The following is a 22,784-nucleotide window of genomic DNA, read 5'->3' as shown; positions in this document are numbered from 1 at the left end:
GCTTGCTCACAGCTCTTTTTTTGAATGCGACCTTTAAAATGACTATTAACGGTACTGACGCAAAAGGAGGAATTCCACACACACCCCACTCACCTGCTCCTTTGTTCCTTCCATTAGCCAACCGCCATTTGCATAGCTAATGCTTGGCTGTCGTTTTGCATGCTTGCTTGAGGGGATTCTTCACGGCGGGGGCGGAGCAAACACAAAAGGACGCTTTAAAGGGACTCTTAATTAATGCGAAGCAGGTATGTGCCGGCTTCGCAGTGACTTCCTGAATGATGGTTCACCGTGAAAAACTAAAAAAAATACGCGCGACAATTCAGCCTGGAACGCGCTGCTAATTACCAAGCATAAATGGCCTTTGTTGACTGTCTGCAGCATCTTCCCTTATCATCTGTTGTTCCACTTGGCAGTAAGACTGGAATTCCCCTGAGCAGGATAAGTGACAGATCCCCATATGCTGGTGGAATCTCAGATAGTGTCCTTGTCCAAAGAAGCTCCAAATTTTTTGTTCCCTAATTTCGGAGACTTCACAGGCCAAATCGTATGTTAACCCAATTCTTCCCTCTCCCCTGAGCTCAGCCTAGGTGAAATCCCCATGCATAAAGCAAAGTGGGGAACACGGAAGCTTGCTTTCTCTCACAGCCAATTACAAAGCAGCGTGTAAAGAGGCGGGGATTCAAATGCTTTCTGGGAGCTCTTTCTAAGCAGATGAAAGTCTTTTGTAAAAGTCTTTTGTAAAAATGAGGCTTGGATTTCTCTCCTACCTTTCTGATTGCTCCGTTGTTTGTTTTTTCTTCTTAAAATGCTTTTTTTATTTGGCAATTGGGTTTTTTTGGAGTGGGATTTTCTCTCATAGTAAGCGCTACAAAGTAAGCCAATTACAAAGCGGCATTTAAAGGGGCAGGGGCTTGATTTGAACTTGGAGACTGCTGGTGCAGAGATTCCCAACAGGAAGGTGTGGTTCCAGCGAGCAACGAACCTCAGGGGAAACTCCCAGGCATAAACGACCTTCGAGTCCTTAATTATGCTCCGTAACAAAAACAAAAGGTGCAGTGCAAACATTGGGCACTAGGTGTCAGTGTAGATTTGAGTAACTCAAGACCAAAGATTTATAATAAAATATATTCAGTGTTGTTAACATACTTTTTATAGCAATATTTATGTGATATTATGTGTAAAGTCAAGTTCTACCCTTTTCAACTATGTGCTTTTGAATCCATTTCTCTGAAAATGGAAAACTTGTGTTTGTTAGATCAATGCGGGGTAGATTCACCCCTATTTCCCCCCTTTTTTCTGGTCCTAAATGGTGTCCCATTTCCTTTTCCTCACTCTAATGAGGGGCTGTGGTCTTTCTGTAGGCTATTAATTTCCCCTGCGTTGAAATTTAGATTCTTAAGCAACTGGACTTTCACTGACGTGACTTACTAGCTTCATGCTTTCATTCTTTCCTATTCTGCCGAAAGCACCATTAACATGGGGTTTGTGCTTCGCTCTGCTTGTAAGTCATGGGTCTGGGAGCCTTTTTCTGCCTTTAGAGACTCAGAAGACAGATACTCTGTACTAGGATTGTCAGCTCCAGGTTGGGAAATACCTGGAAATTTTTGGGGCGGAGCCTGAGGAGGGCGGGATTTGGGGAGGGGAGGGACATATATGCCAAAGAGTCCAATTGCCAAAACAGCCATTTTCTCCAGGTGGACCGGCTTACAATTGCGTTCTCTTCCTCTCCCCACAACAGACACCTTGTGAGGTAGGTGGGGCACAGAGAGTTCAGAGAGAACTGTGACTAGCCCAAGGTCACCCAGCAGGCTTCATGTGGAGGGGAGGGAAAACCAACCCAGTTCACCAGATTAGCCTCTGCCACTCATATGGAGGAGTGGGGAATTGAACCCGCTTCTCCAGATTAGAGTCCACTGCTCCTAACCACTACACCACACTGGCTCTCTCTTTGGAGGGTAGACTCTGTGACATTGTACCCCACTGCAGTCTCTGTCCTCCCCTGGATCCATCCCCAATTCTCCAGGAGTTTCCCAACTTGGATCTGGCAACCCTACCCCCCATCCCCTGCCAGTGTCCAGGGGAGACCTAGCAACACTATTTGCTGCCCATGCTCTCAGCGCCTGAAGATTTTTCCCCAGTGGCACCAGGCGGTGCATACAACAAGGAGCAGGGGTCAGGGACCGCTAGGTGGTGCCAGCAGCAGCAGGCCCTGCCAGAAACCTTAGGCCACGGCAGCTGCCCCCACTCCAGGTATGCTGACTCCTGCCCTGCCCTCAAAGGTGCCCTTCCTAGACCAGAAACCCGGGGACAGGAGCCTCTGAGGGTGTAGAAGGGCACACGAGGTGCATGAACGAGCAGCCGTGCCCGACCAAGCCCCTCCCTGCGCGCACACTGCAAGCACCAAACAGTGGCTTCAACCTCGCCCCTGCACCAGTGGCATGAAAGCGAGGAGCCGAGATTGCTACTGCTCATCAGATCCAGAGATCGCAGCGAGGGAGGGTGCTTTTCTCTTCCTCTCTGCTGAGCTCGAGCCGGTTCTGCCTTTCCCCCAGGAGAACTTCACTGCAGAGAGGTGCAGAGGAGCACAGCCCCGTTGGCTGGGTTTTCCGACATCCCTGCCTCGCTTTCTTGCTGGCAGCTGCCCAAAGGCACAGAGAGGGTTTCCCGACAGAGAGGTCTCCGATGGCAAACAGGATGCCCCATGCGTTGGAATTCCTGGCGGTGAGCGGCTGTTTCCTGGCTATGGCACAGGTAAGGATGCCTCAGCTTCTTCAGTTTTTCAAAGGTCTTCTAATGGGAAAGATGCTTGCCTATGCATGGAGAAGAACGAAAGAAGCCAAGTATTGGCATTTCTGTTGCATCTATTGTGTTGCATAATGCCTTAATATATAAGGGGGGGAAAGAATGTTGTTTGTTATAACTTCCTCAACAGCAAAAAAGGTATGCTGTATCTCTTATTTTTTGATCCCGGCACATAACAGGGAGTAGCCAATGTTCCCAAAATGTATCTGTACACTGCCAATTATTTCTTTGCATCCTGCTGGTAGCAGGTTAATTGAGTTAATAAAGCCACATTCCAAGCACAATTTCTAGTCTCGGCATTCTGACCACATTTGTTGAAGCGATTCTCTAAACAGCTGTGAGTTTTCAAGGGATTCTGGCATCCCCTTTTTAAAAAATGATTTGTCCACCCCAATTTCAGAGGTGCCATAAACAAATCCTGCCTGGCAGATTAAAGAGAAATGATAGAGTCGACCTCGTTTGCAGATTGGGGTGTGAAAAAACTCAGTCATCTGTAAATCTGTCAACTGTCTTCTCAGAATGAACAGACAGATGTTTTCTTGCAGATTGCCGGCTCTTGCCCCGTTTTGAAGTTGTCTTCATCAGAATAATTCTTATTTATCCATAGTAATAAATCTCAATGCATTGTCATCATTTGAATAAATAATCTTATTTATTCGAATATTTACAGATTTAATTGCCAAGCATTCTCCTTTGAGAGAGATCACAGAACGGAGAAGAGAAAGGTTACAGAGTGGAGTCGGACTTTTGACTTCTTGCCTGGAGGTTTTCTGTGAACTGTTTATCTCAAAGGAGGATTACAGTATGAAAGAGGACTTCTAATTTCATGAAATAGCATGATATACACATCTTTAATATTTAAAAAGGTAAAGGTCCCCTGTGCAAGCACCGGGTCATTCCTGACCCATGGGGTGACGTCACATCCCGACGTTTCCTAGGCAGACTTTGTTTATGGGGTGGTTTGCCAGTGCCTTCTCCAGTCGTCTTCCCTTTACCCCCAGCAAGCCGGGTCCTCATTTTACCGACCTCGGAAGGATGGAAGGCTGAGTCAACCTCGAGCCGGCTACCTGAAACCGACTCCCGTCGGGATCGAACTCATGTCGTGAGCAGAGCTTTTGACTGCAGTACTGCAGCTTACCACTCTGCTCCACGGGGCTCCTCTTTAATATTTACTTGATGAAATAAATTATTAAGATATTGCAATTAGTTGGTGCCCTATAGCTATGTACTTTTGTACCTTCTATCCTGTATACACTGTTGGTGTGGCTCAGCTACTGTGTTTTTATCAACCCTATAAGAGACAGGGTTGCCAGCTCCGGGATGGGAAATACCTGGAGATTCTGGGGTGGAGCCTGAGGAGGGCAGGGTTTGGGGAGGGTAGGGACTTCAATGCCATAGAGTCCAATGGCCAAAGAGGCTGTTTTGTCCAGGGGAACTCAACTCTGTTGCCGGAAGATCAGTTGTAATAGCGGGAGATATCCAGACACCACCTGGAGGCTGGCAACCAGAATAAGAGACTCGATGTGGAAATGGGCAGTGGAGGCCTTCATCCCCTCTGTGGACTTCCCAGATCACTGGGGTTGCCGCTTTTACAGAAAGCATGCTGGACAACTGGATAGACCCCAAGTCTGATCTGGCAGGGCCACTCTAGGGTTTTGATGTGAAGTGAGAGGGAAGACCTGCCTCCGCGTCATGACCGTGGTGTTCCTTGGAGGTTGCCCATCGCAATACTTGCCAGGGTCAACCCTGCTTAGCTTCTGAGATCTGAGATGAGGCTAGCCAGGGCTGTCCAGGGCAGGGCAGAGATGGGCAGAGGTGGTCTGCCATTGCCTGCCTTCATGTAGCAACCTTGGACTTCCAGCGTGGTGTAGTTGTTAGGAGCGGTGGTTTGGAGTGGTGGACTCTGACCTGGAGAGCCGCAGACGAAAACGCAGAAGAAAAGCAAAGACTGAGGAAAGCTATGGCAAGAGTAGGTAAGAGGCCACCCCAAATACTAGCTGTGTCTTTAGGAGCAAGTCCCTTTAGAAGCAAGTCCCCTCTAGAAAACAACGTCAACTGCTGTAGGCCATCTATGCATGGCTCTTTCCATCACCCCATCAACTACTTCGGGGTTTTGCTTTGATTATGCTTGCATTTTCTGACAGTCAGAGGTCACCGTGCTCTCCCCGCTCATTTCCACGCATTTTGCCCACGTTTTCTGGATGCTGGCTGGGTTTGCTATGACTTGCTATGATGTGGACATCATGCGGAGCTGCGTTTGGTTGGCAATGAATGGAATTTTTATATCAGCAAGCACATTGTGAACATTTCCTTTTCAGGGTTGTTAAGATTTGTAAGGTCAGTCCTTAGAACCCTCGAAAGCACGATACAAACTTTCATTTTGCCAATCAGCTCTTTCAAGATTTCATAGCGTGTCAAGAGGCACAGAACTCCTTGTAAAACGTTGGCTCGGAGCAGCTCTCTAAGACTCTTCTTTCACAGCCCTCTTTCACAGACTGCTCTTTCACAGCACTCTTCTGTCACAGAAGAGTGCTGTGAAATACAAAACCTCGAAACATTTTTAAACTATCGGTTGTTGTTTTTTTAAAAAAAAATCAACGTTCTTTGCATCCCTGTCTGTGGGATGAAATAGGAACCAAACCTGTTTGTGATCTTTACAGTTTGGATTTTGGTTGGAGGGAGTGACAGCATGAAAAGGGGAGGAATTGAAGGAGTTGACTTTTGCTGACTTTTTGTTTAGGAGGCAGATACCTCTGTACTAGGGTTGCCAGCTCCATGTTGGGAAATACCTGGAGATTTTTGGGGCGGAGCCGAAGGAGGGCGAGGTTTGGGGAGCAGAGGGCCATTTTCTCCAGGTGATCTGATCTCTATCGGCTGGAGATCAGTTGTAGTAGCAGGAAATTTCCAGCCACCACCTCGAGGTTGGCAACCCTAAATCAAGATGAGTGCCGCATGCAGGTATCTATATTTTTAAAGAAAGCTTTTAATCAGCTTTTTGTTCAGCGAATCATAAGATAACCTCTCTCTTGCTGCAGCTGGGCTTCGATCCTAGATTGGTTTGCGCATGTAAATAAAAGGGCTTGGCTTTTGGCCCTTTCCAGCGATTGCCTTGGGAAGGGAACTGAATACCAACATCAGAGTTGGTGCGGGGCCTTTTCTCCCCGCCCCGCTCTGCCTTCCCTTCAGATTGATTTTTCCAGCCTCGGTTGAAGGGTTGTGTGGTCCGTCCTGTTCTTTGTGCTTTCAAGCAAACAGCTCGGGCCGAGAAAGCCACAGGTCAAGCAAGGGGCTTGTTTTCACTCGGCCTGAGATGTGTTCTGCAGCGCTGCAGGAAACATGGCTCCATTTTAAAGCATTTCAAAAACTGTTGTTCGGAATATAGTCCCCTGCAGAGATGCAGGCCATTTCAGCCACAACTTGTGAATATAAGTGGGGAAATAATAATCCCAGCCCATCAAAATCAGCAGCCGAAGGCGACCCTTGTCGGCAGCTGGGTCCCACAGATATTCGATGCTCTCTATCTAGGGTTGCCAACCTCCAGGAGGTAGCTGGAGATCTCCTGCTATTACAACTGATCTCCAGGCAACAGAATCGTTCCCCTGGTAAAAATGGCCGCTTTGGCAATTGGACTCTATGGCATTGAAGACCTTCCCCCCTCCAAACCTAGGGTTTCCAGGTCCCTCTTCACCACCGGCAGGAGGTTTTTGGGGCAGAGCCTGAGGAGGGTGGGGTTCGGGGAGGGGAGGGACTTCAATGCCAAAGTAGCCATTTTCTCCAGGCAAACTGATCTATATCAGCTGGAGATCAGTTGTAATAGCAGGAGATCTCCAGCTAGTACTTGGAGGTTAGCAATCCAAAAGGACACCTCTGTACCAATACCTAAGGTTAGTAACTAAGCACAGACTATGACTATATATAACTCTATGATAAGTGTATTTGAATGATCCACAAAGGCTACCAGGCCAATGTTACATGAAAATTACACTGGTACTACAAAAAGTACGAAAAGTACAGTCACATTCATTCCAAAATTACAATCTTCTCTGAAGGATGGTGCACAGTGACGATGCCTAGGGAGACTATCGTTTCACAGTTCTTCATCAGTCCCGTTCCTGTACCAATAAACATATCTTACAATATTGTGCAATAAATATCTAAACTTCTATATTAACAATATTGTTAATATAGAAGTTTAGATATTTATTGCACAATAGAGAAGATTGTAATTTTGGAATGAATGTGACTGTACTTTTCATACGTTTTGTAGTACCAGTGTAATTTTCATGTAACATTGGCCTTGTAGCCTTTGTGGATCATTCAAATACACTTATCATAGAGTTATATATAGCCATAGTCTGTGCTTAGTACCTGGAGGTTGGCAACTCTATCCAAACTCCGAATTGTTTCCAAGCACAACTGTTCAGTGTTGGTGATGATCCTGCAGGAGCTAACTGGCGTAACTGTCATAGAACCATCTCTACCCTACAGCCATACACTTCATCTTTCAAAGCACCCGTTTTCTCCAGGGGAACTGATCTCTGTAGTCTGGAGATGAGCTGTAATTCCAGGGGATCCCCAGGTCCCACCTGGAGGCTGGCATCCCTAGCACCAGGGCACCACATTGGCGGCCACCGCATTGTGGCATCACTGCTCTATATATCTCACACGGTTTATAGGCAACACGTGTTTTTCCCTCCTGTTAACAGCCTCAAGTAATTTTAATTCTGGAAAGGTTTATAAATACTCCTTCTCATCAGGCGTTATGATACCAACCAAGTCTGCATTCAGACCTCGCTCTGAGTAACAGAACCTGCCATGTGGAAGAACCCCGTGAGTTGCCTGAACACCTGTTTCCTCCCTCCCCCACTCCTTTCTCACACTGAGAATCTTGTTTAGGAACAAACGAATATATATATTCATAACTGTTATGAATTGTTATATGGGGGAATTAGTGAATCAATAACCGGAAATGGGCATAATTTAAGCAGGGGTGCAACCTTTGTATACTAGAGTCCATACCATAACTAGTAAATGAGGCAGAAGCAATGGAATTAGGTTTAACAGGATTTTACTCAGATTATATGTTCACACACACACACATACAAAACTACACATATGCATCACACAACAAACAGTCTAGGAATCAAAGACAGGAATATAGAGACGTTTGCCCCCTGTGGCAGGTGCTTTGATGAAGGGGAAATACTGCACCTGTCCTGAAGCGGTGTTGTCCTGGCTTCTGTGGGCTAAGAGGAATAAAAAGGGGGCAGGGGGGTCCCCTGCGTGTTCGAGCATGGCTGCCTACTACGGCAGAGTGACCGCAAGTATGCAAGGGGAAGACCTAAGGTAAGGTATGAATTTCAGGAGACCTCAGTTATACCTTTCTCCTGGGGGCGGGGTGATTGGATTACCCCTTCGTGGTCCCCATGGTGAAACAAAAGGTGAGAACATGGACTAATGATTGGCTGCCGGGGTGGGGAAATGGGGCAATTGAGTAAACTATGCTGTTTCCATTGATTTGCGCAATTCCAGGAGGATCGGGAGTTGCTTGTAGATGGGATTACTGCTCATACACAAAGCTGCACATCGCTGTCTCCGGGGCTCGTCGATTTGCATAGCCGGAGGAATGTTGTTTCGTTGTTGTCTCACCGTCTCTCAATGGCTCGCTAATCATGCTGATGAGGCAAGGGGAGGGGGGTGTTGATGGTGGTTGCGTGCTGACAGCTCCCTGCGAGATGGCTTCCACTGGAACGGGGGCACACAGGAAAATGGACTCCCTCTGGCTCACTTGAGGGGTTGACCTGGCTACTGCTCCTTGACTGCCGATTCGCGGGATGACAAGGCGCTCTTTTCCAGGCGGCTTTAGGCTTGCTGCTTTCTCTGGAGAGGCGGAGGCTCACATCAGCTGGGGTTGCCAGGACCAGTCCGGGAAATAGGCAACCCATTTCATAACAATATATAAGAATTAAAATTATTTTAAAACCATTAAAATAGCACAATGGCATTTCTAAAGGTTGATGTCTGTCACCACAAGCCAAACACATTTCAGCCTATATGGCCTTCCTCAGTGGTCTATTTAAATCATATAAAAACAAGCACACACATTACAAATATATTTTTACATGTACAGGAAATATACAACTGACCAGGCATGTAACAGGTTGTATATATTACCAATTACACCAACATCTGGTGGTATTAGGTTTTTATGCTGGGCTGTATATGTCTCCCGCATAAGTTGTGTGCAAGTATCAACCTATTCAAACAGTGTTTAAACATTGCATAAAGAGGGAACCCTTTGAACGAAAGTCTTGGAAAGTAAAGCTTTTTGTTTTTCTCTTCTTAAACTGGAATAACTGTGGAAACAAAACTTTCCGCGTCCTCTTAAACCAAATAAGGTAGCCCCGAAGTGGAACGGTTATTACGAATACAAATCTCATTTTCTCAAGTCTTAGGTGATAGGACACAGACGACAAGTGATTTTGTTTCACGGGCGCTAGGAAAAGAGCCCTGGCGACTTCGCTGTGGCCAAAGCTTCAGACGGTTAGAAATTAGTTCAGTTCTTCAAATTGAAAGTGCAGCTGCTGTGAAATGCAGACCCTGATTGCTAACTCTCTGCTGAGATATTCCTCACAAGCTCTGCTTCGGTTTGGGTTTCTCTTTGTCAGGTTGATTTGGATTATACCATTACGACTGAGGATCAAATTTATCTTCTCCTGGAGGCCAGAATTCAGTGTGAGCAAAACATCACAGCACAACTCAGAGAAGAAGCAGGTGATGTATCTCTTTTATCCCTTTTTTCCCCCGACCCAGCATTTCTAAACTGTTTTGAGGTAGATGTGCAACGAAAGAGAGGTAGATCAGTGTGAAATCAGCGAGGGTTACTGTTCAACTCTTGAACAGAAACCGACGGAATACATGGAAATGCGTCCTGATGGTTACAACTAGGGTTGCCAGGTCCCTCTTCGCCACCGGCGGGAGATTTTTGGGGTGGAGCCTGAGGAGGGCGGGGTTTGGGGAGGGGAGGGACTTGAATGCCATAGAGTCTGAGATAGCAGGCCTCTGAAAAATCACTGAGCAAAGTGTAACCAGAGGTCAGGGGCAGGAGGGAAGATAGGAAAACCGTGCCAACAAGATGGAACGGAAAAAATATGTGAATTGGACTGTGTGTGTGTGTGTAAAGTTCAAGATAAGAAGCTAATTGGGTGCTTCAAAGGGAACACGTTAAGTAATGTTGTTTAAGCGCCAAACTTATATGTAAACTATGGTATCCAAAACTGACCAATCAGTAGAGAAAGAAATGCTGTAATCATTATGCAAATACGGGGTTTCAAACAACTTTTATTAACCAGTAATATCACTTTATTTAAATTATGAGAGAGCCAGTTAAAAGTGAGTAGAGATGCTAAATGACCAATGAATAGTATGCAAACGTTTTGTAGCCAATGGCAAATATAGTTAGGAAATGCATACCAAATGCAGCCTAGTAATTTAAATAATTAATGCACTGTGAAATGTAATAAAATACCACCTGTCGCCTTTGTTCGGGGCTCAGCCTTCTGGATGTTTCAAACCTAGGTTAAGTGGCAGCTGCTAAATAAAAGCTGATTCCTCGAATTCGGGTCCTGGGTCTCTCTGTGCTCCATTCTTGATTTTTAATTCTGCTGTTACAAGTCCAATGGCCAAAGCGGCCATTTTCTCCAGGTGGATTGATCTCCATCGGCTGGAGATCAGTTGTTGTTGTTGTTGTTGTTTTTATTATTTGTATATTTGGGGGATACAAAAGGAAAAAAAGGGGAAGGCTGGAGATCAGTTGTAATAACAGGAGATCTCCAGCCACCAAATGGAGGTTGGCAAAACTAGTTACAATTGATTAGGGTTGTAAGGTCCCCCACCCTCGTCACCAGCAGGAGCTTCATTGTGGTGGGGCTGAGGAGGGTGATTGGCACAATAATGTCACTTCCGGGTTTATCCCAGAAGTTATGGGGATGCTCTAGCATATTCCTTCAAAAACTCTAAGGAAACCATATAAACCTGTCAGTGCCATTAATCCTCCTCCCCTTCAGCTGGCCTGCTTCTGCCCACTGGCTAGCTGAGGGACGGTGTGCAGCCCCATTACTAGTGTTGCCATGTCCCTCTTCACCACCGGTGGGAGGTTTTTGGGGTGGAGTCTAAAAAGGACAGGGTTTGGGGAGGGTCTTCAATGCCACAGAGTCTAATTGCCAAAGCGGCCATTTCCTCCAGGGGAACTGATCTCTATCGGCTGGAGATCAGTTGTATTAGCAGGAGATCTCCAGCTACTGCCGGGAGGTTGGCAGCCCTAGGAAAAAGCCACCAGGAAAACTGAGTCAGATGGTGAAATCCAGCTCACAGTTGAAGCAAAACATCAAACAAACCATGAAAACAAGAGCTTCATTAACCGCTGGATGCCAATTTAATAAAGCACGCGCAAGCCCACACAAAGCCTTCGGGAGGGTAGCCGGAGCTAAGATTCGAAGAACACCAGGGACTAACAGCAACAACCGGAGATGCAGAGACAGATCAAGATAGCATTTCAGTAAAACCATTTCTGAGTCATTGATCTAGTGCCTCCCACACATTCTATTTCCGTATCGTGTCAAATATTTTCCGTTCCACTTCCCAGATAGAGCAATAATACCCAGGAGGTGAAAACATCTCCTGGTTGATTCCTTGGGGATCTTTGTGCAATCAGCTATTTGCACAAGACCAATTTTATTTTATTGTCATAGTATTCCTTTGGGGGTCAAAATGGAACTTGCAGCGTTTCTCCTGCAGAACAAGAAGCACATGGAATACCTTGCTGGTAGGGTTGCCAGGTCCCTCTTCGCCACCGGCAGGAGGATTTTGGGGCGGAGACTGAGGAGGGCAGGGTTTAGGGTTGCCAGGTCCCTCCTCTCCTCCGGCGGGAGGCAGTTGTCCGAAAGTGTGTGTGTGTGTGCACATGCAAGCGCACCAAAGCACGCACATCACTTCTGGTTTAGAACTGGAAGTGCCGCCTCGCAAAGGGCCTTTACCTCTTAGTTTGAGTGGTAAAGTGGCCCTTTACCACTCAAACTAAGAGGTATAAGGTGCGCGGTATGCACACACATGCACGTTTGCCTGCTGACCCTCAGGTGGTCGGCGGGCAGAGGGGTAAATTGCCGGGGGTTTGCCCGCCACCAGCGGGCACCTGGCAACCCTACTTGCTGGCCATCTCAGAGACAGATTTATTTTATTGCCATAATATTTTGGGTTGCCAGCTCTGGGCTGGGAAATACCTGGAGATTTCTGGGGCGGAGCCTGAGGAGGGCGGGGTTTGGGGAGGGGAGAGACTTCAATGCCACAGAGTCCAGTGGCCAAAGTAGCCATTTTCTCCAGATGAATTGATTTCCATCGGCTGGAGATCAGCTGTAATCTCCAGCTAGTACCTGGAGGTCGGCAAGCCCAATAATATTCCTTTGGGGGTCCAAATGGAACTTGCAGTGTTTCTCCTGCAGAACAAGAAGCACATGGAATACCTTATTCGCTGGCTTAGATGGCCTCTTCAAGATACATCCTGGGTCTCGGCTAGGGTTGCCAACCTCCAGGTACGAGCTGGAGATCTCCTGCTATTACAACTGATCTCCAGCCGATAGAGATCAGTTCCCCTGGAGAAAATTAGGCCGCTTTGGCAATTGGACCCTATGGCATTGAAGTCCCTCCCCAAACCCCACCCTCCTCAGGCTCCACCCAAAAACCTCCCGCCTTTGCGAAGAGGGACCTGGCAACACTAGGCTAGACCCACGATGAAAAATGCCATGCTAATGTAGAATTAGGGCAATAATACCTAGGAGGCAAAAACCTCTTGTGGTTGATTCCTTGGGGATCTTTGCACGATTAGTTATTCGATGTAGAACAGAAAAGAAAAAATACCCCGAATACTGAAATTATCAAATATTATTATATAATACTTACACATTCACGTCTGCTTGTAAAGTAATGAAAATCACATATATTGTTAGGCACCACAATATTAGACAGTGGTTACAAAAGATGTTTGAAATACAGACACTGCAATTACACAAAATAATAATATTACTGGCATCGAAATGTCAAAACAGTTTAACACCTGTGACCTTGTTCCAATTAGCTGCATCTGACGACAATCTTGTTCCTCTCTTCCTAACAAGTACCTAGGTTCAAGACTTGTTTTGTCAAAAAACTTCATCGAAAGTCTTGCAATAAGCTATAATTATATAATCAAAACGAGCCCCCATAACAGTATTATTATTGTTCAAAAAATATTTAGTTCAAAAAGAAATAATACCTCCCGGGACCTTGGAGACTACTGCCAAAAACTTAAATGGTATCTCACGATCCTCAAGGTTACTCTGTAATTACAATTGTGTAATTCAGCATAAAGGCTTATGAGTTTAACAATATATGTTTAACAATGTATAAGTTCAGCTCCGGGTTGGGAAATACCTGGAGATTTTTGGGGTGGAGCCTGAGGACTTCAATGCCATACAGCCCAGTTGCCAAAGCAGCCATTTTCTCCAGGTGAACTGATCTCCATCAGCTGGAGATCAGTTGTAATAGCAGGAGATCTTCAGCTACTACCTGGAGGTTACAACAAGGAAGAACTCATTATCACTGTTAAATAGTATTGGCAGTAAAGAAAACAGTGCTGGCTAATTATATCAAATACATATATTCATAGGACACTGCAAACATCGACAAGCAACAATGCTAACAATAACAAATACTACCTATCTAAGAATTTACAAAAATATATACAAGGGCTGTTCACAATGTGACAGCAGTGATAAGCAAGGCACAATGGCTGTCTCCAGCGAGACTAAGAGAGCTCAGTAAGGTTGCCCGGTCCCTCTTTGCCACCGGTGGGAGGGTTTTGGGGCAGAGCCTGAGGAAGGAGGGGTTTGGGGAGGGGTGGGACTTCAATGCGATAGAGTCCAATTGCCAAAGCGGCCATTTTCTCCAGGGGAACTGATCTCTATCGGCTGCAGATCAGCTGTAATAGCAGGAGATCTCCAGCTCGTACCTGAAGGTTGTCAACCCTACAGCTCAGAGATCCTCTTCAAGATGCACTCTAAGAGCAGGTCCACAATGAAAACTCTCATGCTAATGTAGAGTCGCCAAACTCTTAAGTGGGTCATGGAGGTCTCCCAGAATTACAACCAATCTCCTCACTAGAAAGATTAGTTCTCCTGGATAGGGTTGCCAACCTCCAGGTACTAACTGGCTTGCCGTTGCCTTTCCTTTCAGAGTCTTCCTTGGTGCTCTCCCATCCAAGTACTGATCCTGCTTAGCTTCCGGGATCTGACGAGATCAGGCTATATCATGCCGCCTTCCCTCCCATTGAAGTTAGGATTGCCAACCTCCAGGTAATTAGAAAAAGAGGAAACCTACGCTGAAAATAGTAAAGACTATGAAAGGCGGCAGCGCGTGGCTCATAACAATCAATTTATGAAAAATAAATAAATAAACAATTCCAATTGAGACTGGGTTGTTTTTATGTAACCAAAACCAAACCAAAATTTATCTATATTGTGTTGAGATACACACGATTTGCCTCGCAGGGCTTAAGACCCAAATGATAAAGAGTTAGCTGATAATGCGTTATAGCTCACACAATTAGCCTCACAAGGCTGAAAGCCAATAATAACAACCTGAAAAAATATTACACATGTACAATGGCCACTAGGGCTTATTACATTGCATAAATACAAAGTGTATCAATACATAGTGTATCCAAATGATCACGAAGAAAAGGTAGTCAAAGCTGGAGTCAATGACCAGGTCCAAGGCGGGCTAGCAAGGACGCGTGTGATAGAGATTTTATCCAGATATCCAGATGATAGAGATTAGTTACCCTGGAGAAAATGGCCTCTTTGGCAATTAGACCCTATGGCATCGAAATCCCTCCCCTAAGCCCACCCTCCTCAGGCTCCGCCCAAAAACCTCCCAGCTATGGTGAACCCTAGTTGAAGTATTAAATAATCTTAAGAAAACAAAACTGCCAAGTGCCCCTTTTACTTTATCGCTTTATTGTTACATTTCTGTCTTTCTTCTTGAGGAATCCATGTAGGCCCTGAGCAGCCCAGATCCAATGCTTTCCCCCACTCCTACGCATGAAGCCTTCTGGGTGAGCTTGGGCTAGTCACAGTTCTCTCTGAACTCTCTCAGCCCCACCTACCTCACAGGGTGTCTGTTGTGGGGAGGAGAAGGGAAGGTGATCGTAAAGCCGGTTTGATTCTCCTTAAAAGGTAGAGAAAGTCAGCATATAAAAACCAACTCTTCTTCTTTATCCATCCCAGATTTTTTTGTACTCATAGGGCTGCCAGCTCCAAGATGGGAAATACCTGGAGTTTTTTTTTTGGGGGGGGGGAGCCTGGGGAGGTTGGGGTTTAGGAAGGGGAGGGACTTCAATGGGTATAATGCCATAGAGTCTGCCTTCCAAAGCGGCAATTTTCTTCAGGTGAACTTACCTCTGTTGCCCTGGAGATCAGTTGTAATCCCAGGAGATCTTCAGCTACCACCTGGAGGTTGGCAACCCTACAATAGGGTGTTTGGCCCTGGTGGAACACATACGCACCTATACTGTGGCACTGATGGTATTTCATGGGTGCAAAGCATATGCACAGTGCTTCAGTTGTCCAGTGTTCCATGCAGAATGATGCTCTTGTGGTTTGCATCTTTGCAAAGGACCCTGACACCCTACTAAATTAAGGCCTTACCGACAGTTTTATATTACTTATGATTTATTGATATGTTCCTGAAGCATATTCCACTTCCATAGCAAGGCATCAAGAACAGTCATGTATGCCTACGCTTCCTCTCATTTCTAATGAACATGGTTCCCAGTCCCCAAGCCTGAATAAAATATCACTCTATTTTTACTTATCACTGCAAAAAAATCCCAACTTCATATATCACTAATGGGATCTGTGCTGGCAGCGACAGAGCAAGAAAGAGATCTTGGGGCTGTAGTGGATCGCTCGATGAAGATGCCAAGCCAGTGTGCGGCTGCTGTAAAAAAGGCAAATTCCATGCTGGCCACAATTAGAAGAGGAATAGAGAATAAAACTGCTGATATCATACTGCCCTTATACAAATCTATGGTGAGACCACACTTGGAATACTGTGTACAGTTCTGGTCACCACATTGTAGAGATGATCTCTGTCGCCTGGAGATCAATTGTAATAGCGAGAGATCTCCAGCCACAACCAGGAGGTTGGCAACCCTAATTGTACCCAACCTAGGTGTCTCTTCAAATCTCCAAGACTTGGTAGCCTTAGGAGTAGGTGGAATTGGAGTCTTGGAGTTCAGTTTGGGAGAAAGAGATTGTAAAATCATTGCAAACCAGAATTCTCTGGGGTTTTAATCATCTTTACCTGAAGTTTCTTTCTGTTTGTTTCTATGCAGAAGGCAACTGCTTTCCAGAATGGGATGGCCTCATCTGCTGGCCCCGGGGATCTTCGGGGGAAACCTTGGCTGTACCTTGCCCTCCTTACATTTATGACTTCAACCACAAAGGTACCAAACAGTTATCTTTTGCAGAAGAGAAACAGGGATAAATCTCTTTAGATGAAGCTCCTTCTTATGGTCAATCTACAGGAGGACATCTTGGACATCTTCTGGGCATGGAGTAGGGGTCACTGGGCGTGGGGGGTGGTAGTTGTGAATATCCTGCATTGTGCAGGGGTTTGGACTAGATGACCCTGGTGGTCCCTTCCAGTCTATGATTCTATTCTATGATTCTGCATGTTACATAGGTAGAGCTGCCAGCTCTGGGTTGGTAAATACCTGGACATTTTGGGGGCAGATCCTTATGATGGTAAGGTTTGGGGAAAGGAGGGACTTCAATGCCATAGAGTCCTATTGCCAAAGCGGCCATTTTCTCCAGGGGAATTGATGTTCGTCATTTGGAGATCAATTGTAACTGTGGGAGATCTCCAGGTGCCACCTGGAGATTGGCAACCCTACTGATCCTCCCAGACACGCTACTCTTGGTTGTATTTTTGGAACCAAAAGACGTGTTTGGAGTTCAAATGTTGGCACCACATTGTCACATGTGGGTTGACCCTCGTTGAGGTAGTAAACCTGGGCTTCGAAACCTTCATGCTATGGAGGGGCCTCAAATGACTGAACGTTCTTCTGTACTTTTTCCTCTTTCACATAAAACTAGATGGCGGTGGAACAGATTCTGCCCTAGCTTTCTCCCCTTCTTTCTAGTTTTCTAACGGTGTGGTGGTGCAAAGTGCCATCAAGTCATAGCTGTCTTACGGCGACCTCATAGGATTTTCAAGGCAAGCGACGTTTGGAGGTGGTTTGCCATTGCCTGCCTCTGCCTAGGCTGAGAGAGTTCTGAGAGAACTGTGACTGGCCCAAGGTCACCCAGCAGGCTTCATGTGGAGGAGTGGGGAAATCAAACCCGGTTCTCCAGATTACAGTCCACCGCTTTTAACCACTACACCACGCTGGCTCTCTTTCTAATGGCAAAAAACCTCTTTTTGATGGCCAGAGTTCCATTATGTGAATTCCAATATGGCGGTAGCCTAGCCTAGAGGTCTAATGGGAGTTATTTCTGTCCTGCAGGTATGGCGTTCAGGCACTGCAGCTCGAACGGAACGTGGGTCTTCGTGCAAAGTTTAAACCGAACGTGGTCTAATTACTCTGAATGCCTTCTCTTCTTACAAGCAGAAATCCACTCAGGAAAGGTACGGCTCTTTCTTTATGGAGGGAGAGGTGAAGAAAAGCTACTTTACGCCAGAACAACCAGAATGATCAGGGGGCTAGAGCAACTGCCTTTGAGGAGCAGTTAAAACGCTTAGGGCTGTTTAGCTTGGAAAGAAGACGGTTAAGGGGAGACATGATAGAGGTCTATTAAATTATTGTGGTATGGAGAGAGTGGACATAATACCAGAACACGGGGTCATCTGCTGAAGCTGGAGGGTGCAAGATTCAAAACTGATAAAAGGAAGTATTTCTTCACACAGCGGATAAATTGTGGGGGGAGGTAGTTGTGAATTTCCTGCACTGTTCAGGTTGGACTAGATGACCCTGGTGGTCCCTTCCAACTCTGTGATGTTCATGGAGGAGAGGGCTATTCATGGCTACTAGTAAAAATGGATACTAGTCATGATGCCTACCTATTCTTTCCAGGATCAGAGGAGCATGCCTATTATCTTTGGTGCTGTGGGACACAGGCTGGATAACACTACTGCAGCTGTCTTGTTTATGGGCTTCTAGAGGCACCTGGTTGGTCATTGTGTGAACAGACTACTGGACTTGGTGGGCCTTGGTCTGATCCAGGAGGCTTTTCTTATGTTCTTATGAATACTAGACATGATGCATACCTATTCTCTCCACTATCAGGGGATCATGCCTATTATAATAGGTGCTGTGGAACACAGGCAGGATAATGCTGCTGCAGTCATCTTGTTTGTGGGCTTCCTAGAGGCCCCTGGTTGGCCACTGTGTGAACAGACTGCTGGACTTGATGGGCCTTGGTCTGATCCAGGAGGGCTTTTCTTGTGTTCTTATTTTCTTGTGTCTTTGAGAGCACTGAAAGCATCCGGGAACTGAATTGGCCATGTCCACCCCCACCCAAGCTCCCAACAGTTTCCAGAACAAAGCTGGCAACCAGCGGAAGACTCAAGAGTTGTCGGGGGGGGGGGGGACCTTGCTGGCGACATAATGATGCTGCTGGGGACATGCTGATGTCACTTCCAGTGTGACTGGAAATGATGCCAGCGCTTTGCTTGGGATACTTTAGACATCTGTCAACGTGCTGATGTCACTTCCGGTTGCACGGGAAGAGACATCAGTGCATCGAGACCCTGCCTATTGCCGCTTCCATTCCCCCTCCCTTATTTTACTCCCATCACCCAGCTGAGCAGCAACAGAAAGGGCCCGCTGGGTGCAGGCGATCCCTCATCCCCTTTATGGACCTGGCAACCTTACACGACGTCCCTGTGCATGTGCAAAGTGCCGCCAAGTCACAGCTGACATCTGGCGACCCTGTAGGGTTTTGAAGGCAAGAGTCTTTCAGAGGTGGTGTGCCATTGCCTGCCTCTGCACAGTGACCCGGGTATCCCTTGGTGGTCTCCCATACAAGTACTAGGCAGGACCGACCCTGCTTAGCTTCTGAGATCTGATGAGATCGAGCTAGCCTGGGCCATTCTGGTCAGGGCCCATGATGCCCCTACAGGTCACACATGAACACACATGAAGCTGCTTTGTACTGAATCAGACCCTTGGTCCATCAAAGTCAGTATTGTCTACTCAGACCGGCAGCGGCCCTCCAGGGTCTCAGGCAGAAGTCTTTCCCGTCACATACCTGCCCTGTCCCCTTAACCGGAGATGCCTGGGATTGAACCTGGAACCTTCTGCATGCCGAGCAGATGTTCTACCACTGAGCCACAACCCCTCCCCAAAGGTTAAGAACACATGAACACATGAAGCTGCCTTCTACTGAATCAGACCCTTGGTCCAACAAAGTCCGTATTGTCTACCCAGACCGACAGCGGCTCTCCAGGGTCTCAGGCAGGGGTCTTTCACATCACCTACTTGCATAGTCTAACTGGCAATGCCAAGGATTGAACTTGGGACCTCCTTCATGCCAAGCAGGTGCTCTACCACTGAGCCATGGCCCCTCCCCTTAATTTCATGATGCCATGCTGAATTTGCCTCCAGCCGGCCCTGCTTGGAAAACCAGAAGTATAAGAGTCAGTGGAATTCCTTAGGGACAGCGGAACAGCTTCCCGGTTTTTGACAATGAAATCACTTGCAAATGACACCAAGGCTCTCGATTGTGCAGCCAAGTGAAACGGTATCCTTGACGTCTTGCTGTTGTTGTTTCCTCCAGAGGGAGTTTTTTGAACGCCTCTACATTATGTACACTGTCGGATACTCCGTCTCCTTCAGCTCCTTGGCAGTGGCTATTTTCATTATCGGCTACTTCAGGTGAGTAATTCACCACTCCAGAATCTGGCTGTTCCGAGATATTCCTAAGGTACATCTGTAAAGAACTCAAAACCACCTCTTAATTCAGTACTTTTTTTTTTTTTTGTAATGAAGTCACAACTGACTAGACATTAGGAAGAATTTTCTAACAGTTAGAGCTGTTCCTCAGTGGAACAGGCTTCCTCGGGAGGTGGTGGGCTTTCCTCCCCTGGAGGTTCTTAAGCAGAGGCTAGATGGCCATTTGTCAGCGATGCTGATTCTATGACCTTAGGGAGATCATGAGAGGGAGAGCATCTTGGCCATCTTCTGGTCATGGAGTAGGGGTCACTGGGGGTGTGTGGGAGAGGTAGTTGTGAATTTCCTGCATTGTGCAGGGGGTTGGACTAGATGACCCTGGTGGTCCCTTCCAACTCTATGATTCTATGAACCCCGTAGGCCGTAGGGTTTTCAAGGCAAGAGACGTTCAGAGATGGTTTGCCATTGCCTGCCTCCACTCCACGCCCCTGGTATTCCTTGGAGGACTCCCATCCAAATACTTGCCAGGTTTGAGGCTGAGAGTGTGTGACTGGCCCAAGGTCACCCAGCAAGCTTTCATGGCGCAAATAGGGATTTGAACCTGGGTCTCCCAGATCCTAGTCCAATACTTTAACCATTATACCATGCTGTCTCTCGCTTCCACACTACTCACAGCCTTTTCCTTAGGATGGTAAATCTAATGGGGACATAAATGCATTTTTGGCAAAGCACACATTACCTGCCAGGTGACATTTGAATGACCCACAGCACAGTCTCCCATGCCTCAGCGCATATCCGCTTAGAAGGGAGCATTTTACAACTGCACTAATATCTGCTAAAGCAGGGGTCTCCAGCTTTTTTGAGCCTGTGGGCACATCTGGGATTGTGACACAGCATGGTGGGCATAGCCACAATATGGCTGCCACAAAATGGCTGATGCAGGAAGCAGAACCAGCCACAAAATGGCTGCCGCAGCTTCCCTTCGGTCACACAGTGAAGATCTTTGTGTTGTGGTAGTGGCTGCTTCCAAAGCAATGTTTTCCAAATTTTGCACAGCCAATCAAGTTTCCGTTGGCCAATCAGAAGCCTTGCTGGGAGAAAGCCTTACCTGGCCCCCTCCACTTCCTGAAAATACTTGGCGGGTGCCAAAAAAGATGTCGGTGGGCACCATTTATTTATTTGTGTGATCAATTATTGATCTTGGGGAACTAGGGTTGTGCATATCAGGTTTACCGACCCGAAAATAAACCTGAAAAAAGGTATTTCGGCTTTCTCGTGTTTATTTGGGGCCAAATGTTGACACAGAGAATAAAGCCTAAGCCAGATAACCGATTGCCGAAAAAGCCGAATAGGTATTCAGCTTTTTTGGGCTTTGGCTTTCCTAAGGCTTTTTTTCTGTGGGAATTGTTTTTGAACACATGAACACATGAAGCTGCCTTATACGGAATCCGACCCTTGGTCCATCATCATCAGTATTGTACACTCAGGCTGGCAGCGGCTCTCCAGGGTCTCAGGCGGAGGTCCTTCACATCACCTACCTTCCTGGTTCCTTTAACTGGAGATGCTGGAGATTGAACCTGGGACCTTCTGCATGCCAAGCAGAAGCTCTACCACTGAGCCACAGCCCCACTCCAGGGTCTCAGGCAGAGGTCTTTCACATCACCCACTCGCCTAGTCCCTTTAACTGGAGATGCCGGGGATTGAACCTAGGACCTTCTGCATGCCAAGCAGATGCTCTACCACTGAGCCATGGAGGAGCTCCGGGAGTGAGCATTTTTTGAGGTAGAGTTACCAAATTTTCAGGGTATCTGCAAGGGACTCTCCTTGCATGAACCCTGAAGTTTGGTAAAGTTTGGGACAAGGGGTCCAATTTTAGGGGTCCCCAAAGGGGTCATCCCCTTCTCCATAGGAAAGCATCCCCTTCTCCTTAGGAAAGCACCGCTGTGCTATCATCCTTCTCACTGAGGTACTTTCACAAAAAAACATTTATTTTCCTCTCTCTATGATCAGACGTGGTCTAATGCAGGGTTCCCAAACGTGGTGCCCACCAACACCTTTCCTGGTGCCCGCCAAGAGTTTTTAAAAAGTATTTTCACTCCTTTTTCCCAGTGTATTCTTAAAAATTACCCCTTTCTCCCCTGCTCTTAGGCTTCCTTGGTGTATGCAGCTGTGCCTCCCGTGGCAGCCATTTTATGGCTGTGCCCACCATCCTGTGACAGAATTCAAAGGTGCCCACAGGCTCAAAAAGGTTGGGGACCGCTGGTCTAACATATCATGTTCAAATTGTTATACTGCAATCCTATTCAGAATTTACTCCACTTCTGCATAGGAGCGCACCATTAATGGGATTTTTTAAATACTGGATTTCCCGAAAGCATCTAAATGGCCCCTGTTGGAAAGAGAAAACTAAGTTAAGTTGAATCTTAAGCCGAGAACGAAGGGCTTTTCTTGTGAGTGTTGTATTAAGTGCCATCAAGTCGCTTCCGACTCAAGGTGACCCTATGAATCAGTGTCCTCCAAAATGTCCTTTCCTTAACAGCCTTGCTCAGGTCTTGCAAACTGAGGGCCGTGGCTTCCTGGATCGAGTTAATCCATCTCTTGCTGGGTCTTCCTCTTTTCCTGCTGCCTTCAACTTTTCCTAGCATGATTGTCTTTTCCAGTGACTCTTGTCTTCTCATAACATGACTAAAGTACGGTAGCCTCAGTTTATTAATTTTAGCTTGTAGGGTCAGTTCAGGCTTGATTTGATCTATAACCCACTGATTTATTTTTTTGGCAGTCCGCGGTATCTAACACTCTCCTCCAACACCACATTTCAAAGGAATTTACTTTCTTCCTATCAGCTTTCTTCACTGTCCAGCTTTTATACCCATACATAGTAATAGGGAATACGATGGCATGAATTAATTTGACTTTGGTTGCCTGTGACACATCCTTACACTTAAGAATCTTTTCTAGCTCCTTCATGGCTTTTCTTACACTCTTTTTTGCCTCCTAC

At 46.5% G+C, this 22,784-nt stretch overlaps 1 protein-coding gene across 1 annotated transcript in view; it reads left to right on the top strand.

The window, feature by feature from the left end:
- Positions 1-2,682: 2,682 nt before the first annotated feature.
- Positions 2,683-22,784, top strand: part of PTH2R (parathyroid hormone 2 receptor) — a 44,142-nt gene continuing 24,040 nt past the window's right edge. Inside the window, exons 1-5 of the mRNA XM_056861358.1 lie at positions 2,683-2,751; positions 9,471-9,576; positions 16,229-16,339; positions 17,402-17,523; positions 19,674-19,771. Of these exons, the coding sequence (XP_056717336.1) occupies positions 2,683-2,751; positions 9,471-9,576; positions 16,229-16,339; positions 17,402-17,523; positions 19,674-19,771 (506 nt within the window). The remainder of the gene's footprint in view (positions 2,752-9,470; positions 9,577-16,228; positions 16,340-17,401; positions 17,524-19,673; positions 19,772-22,784) is intronic.

The sequence above is a fragment of the Euleptes europaea genome, chromosome 15, assembly GCF_029931775.1.
Source record: "Euleptes europaea isolate rEulEur1 chromosome 15, rEulEur1.hap1, whole genome shotgun sequence".
Lineage (NCBI taxonomy): Eukaryota > Metazoa > Chordata > Lepidosauria > Squamata > Sphaerodactylidae > Euleptes > Euleptes europaea.
This window is presented reverse-complemented; position numbering and strand designations above follow the sequence as displayed.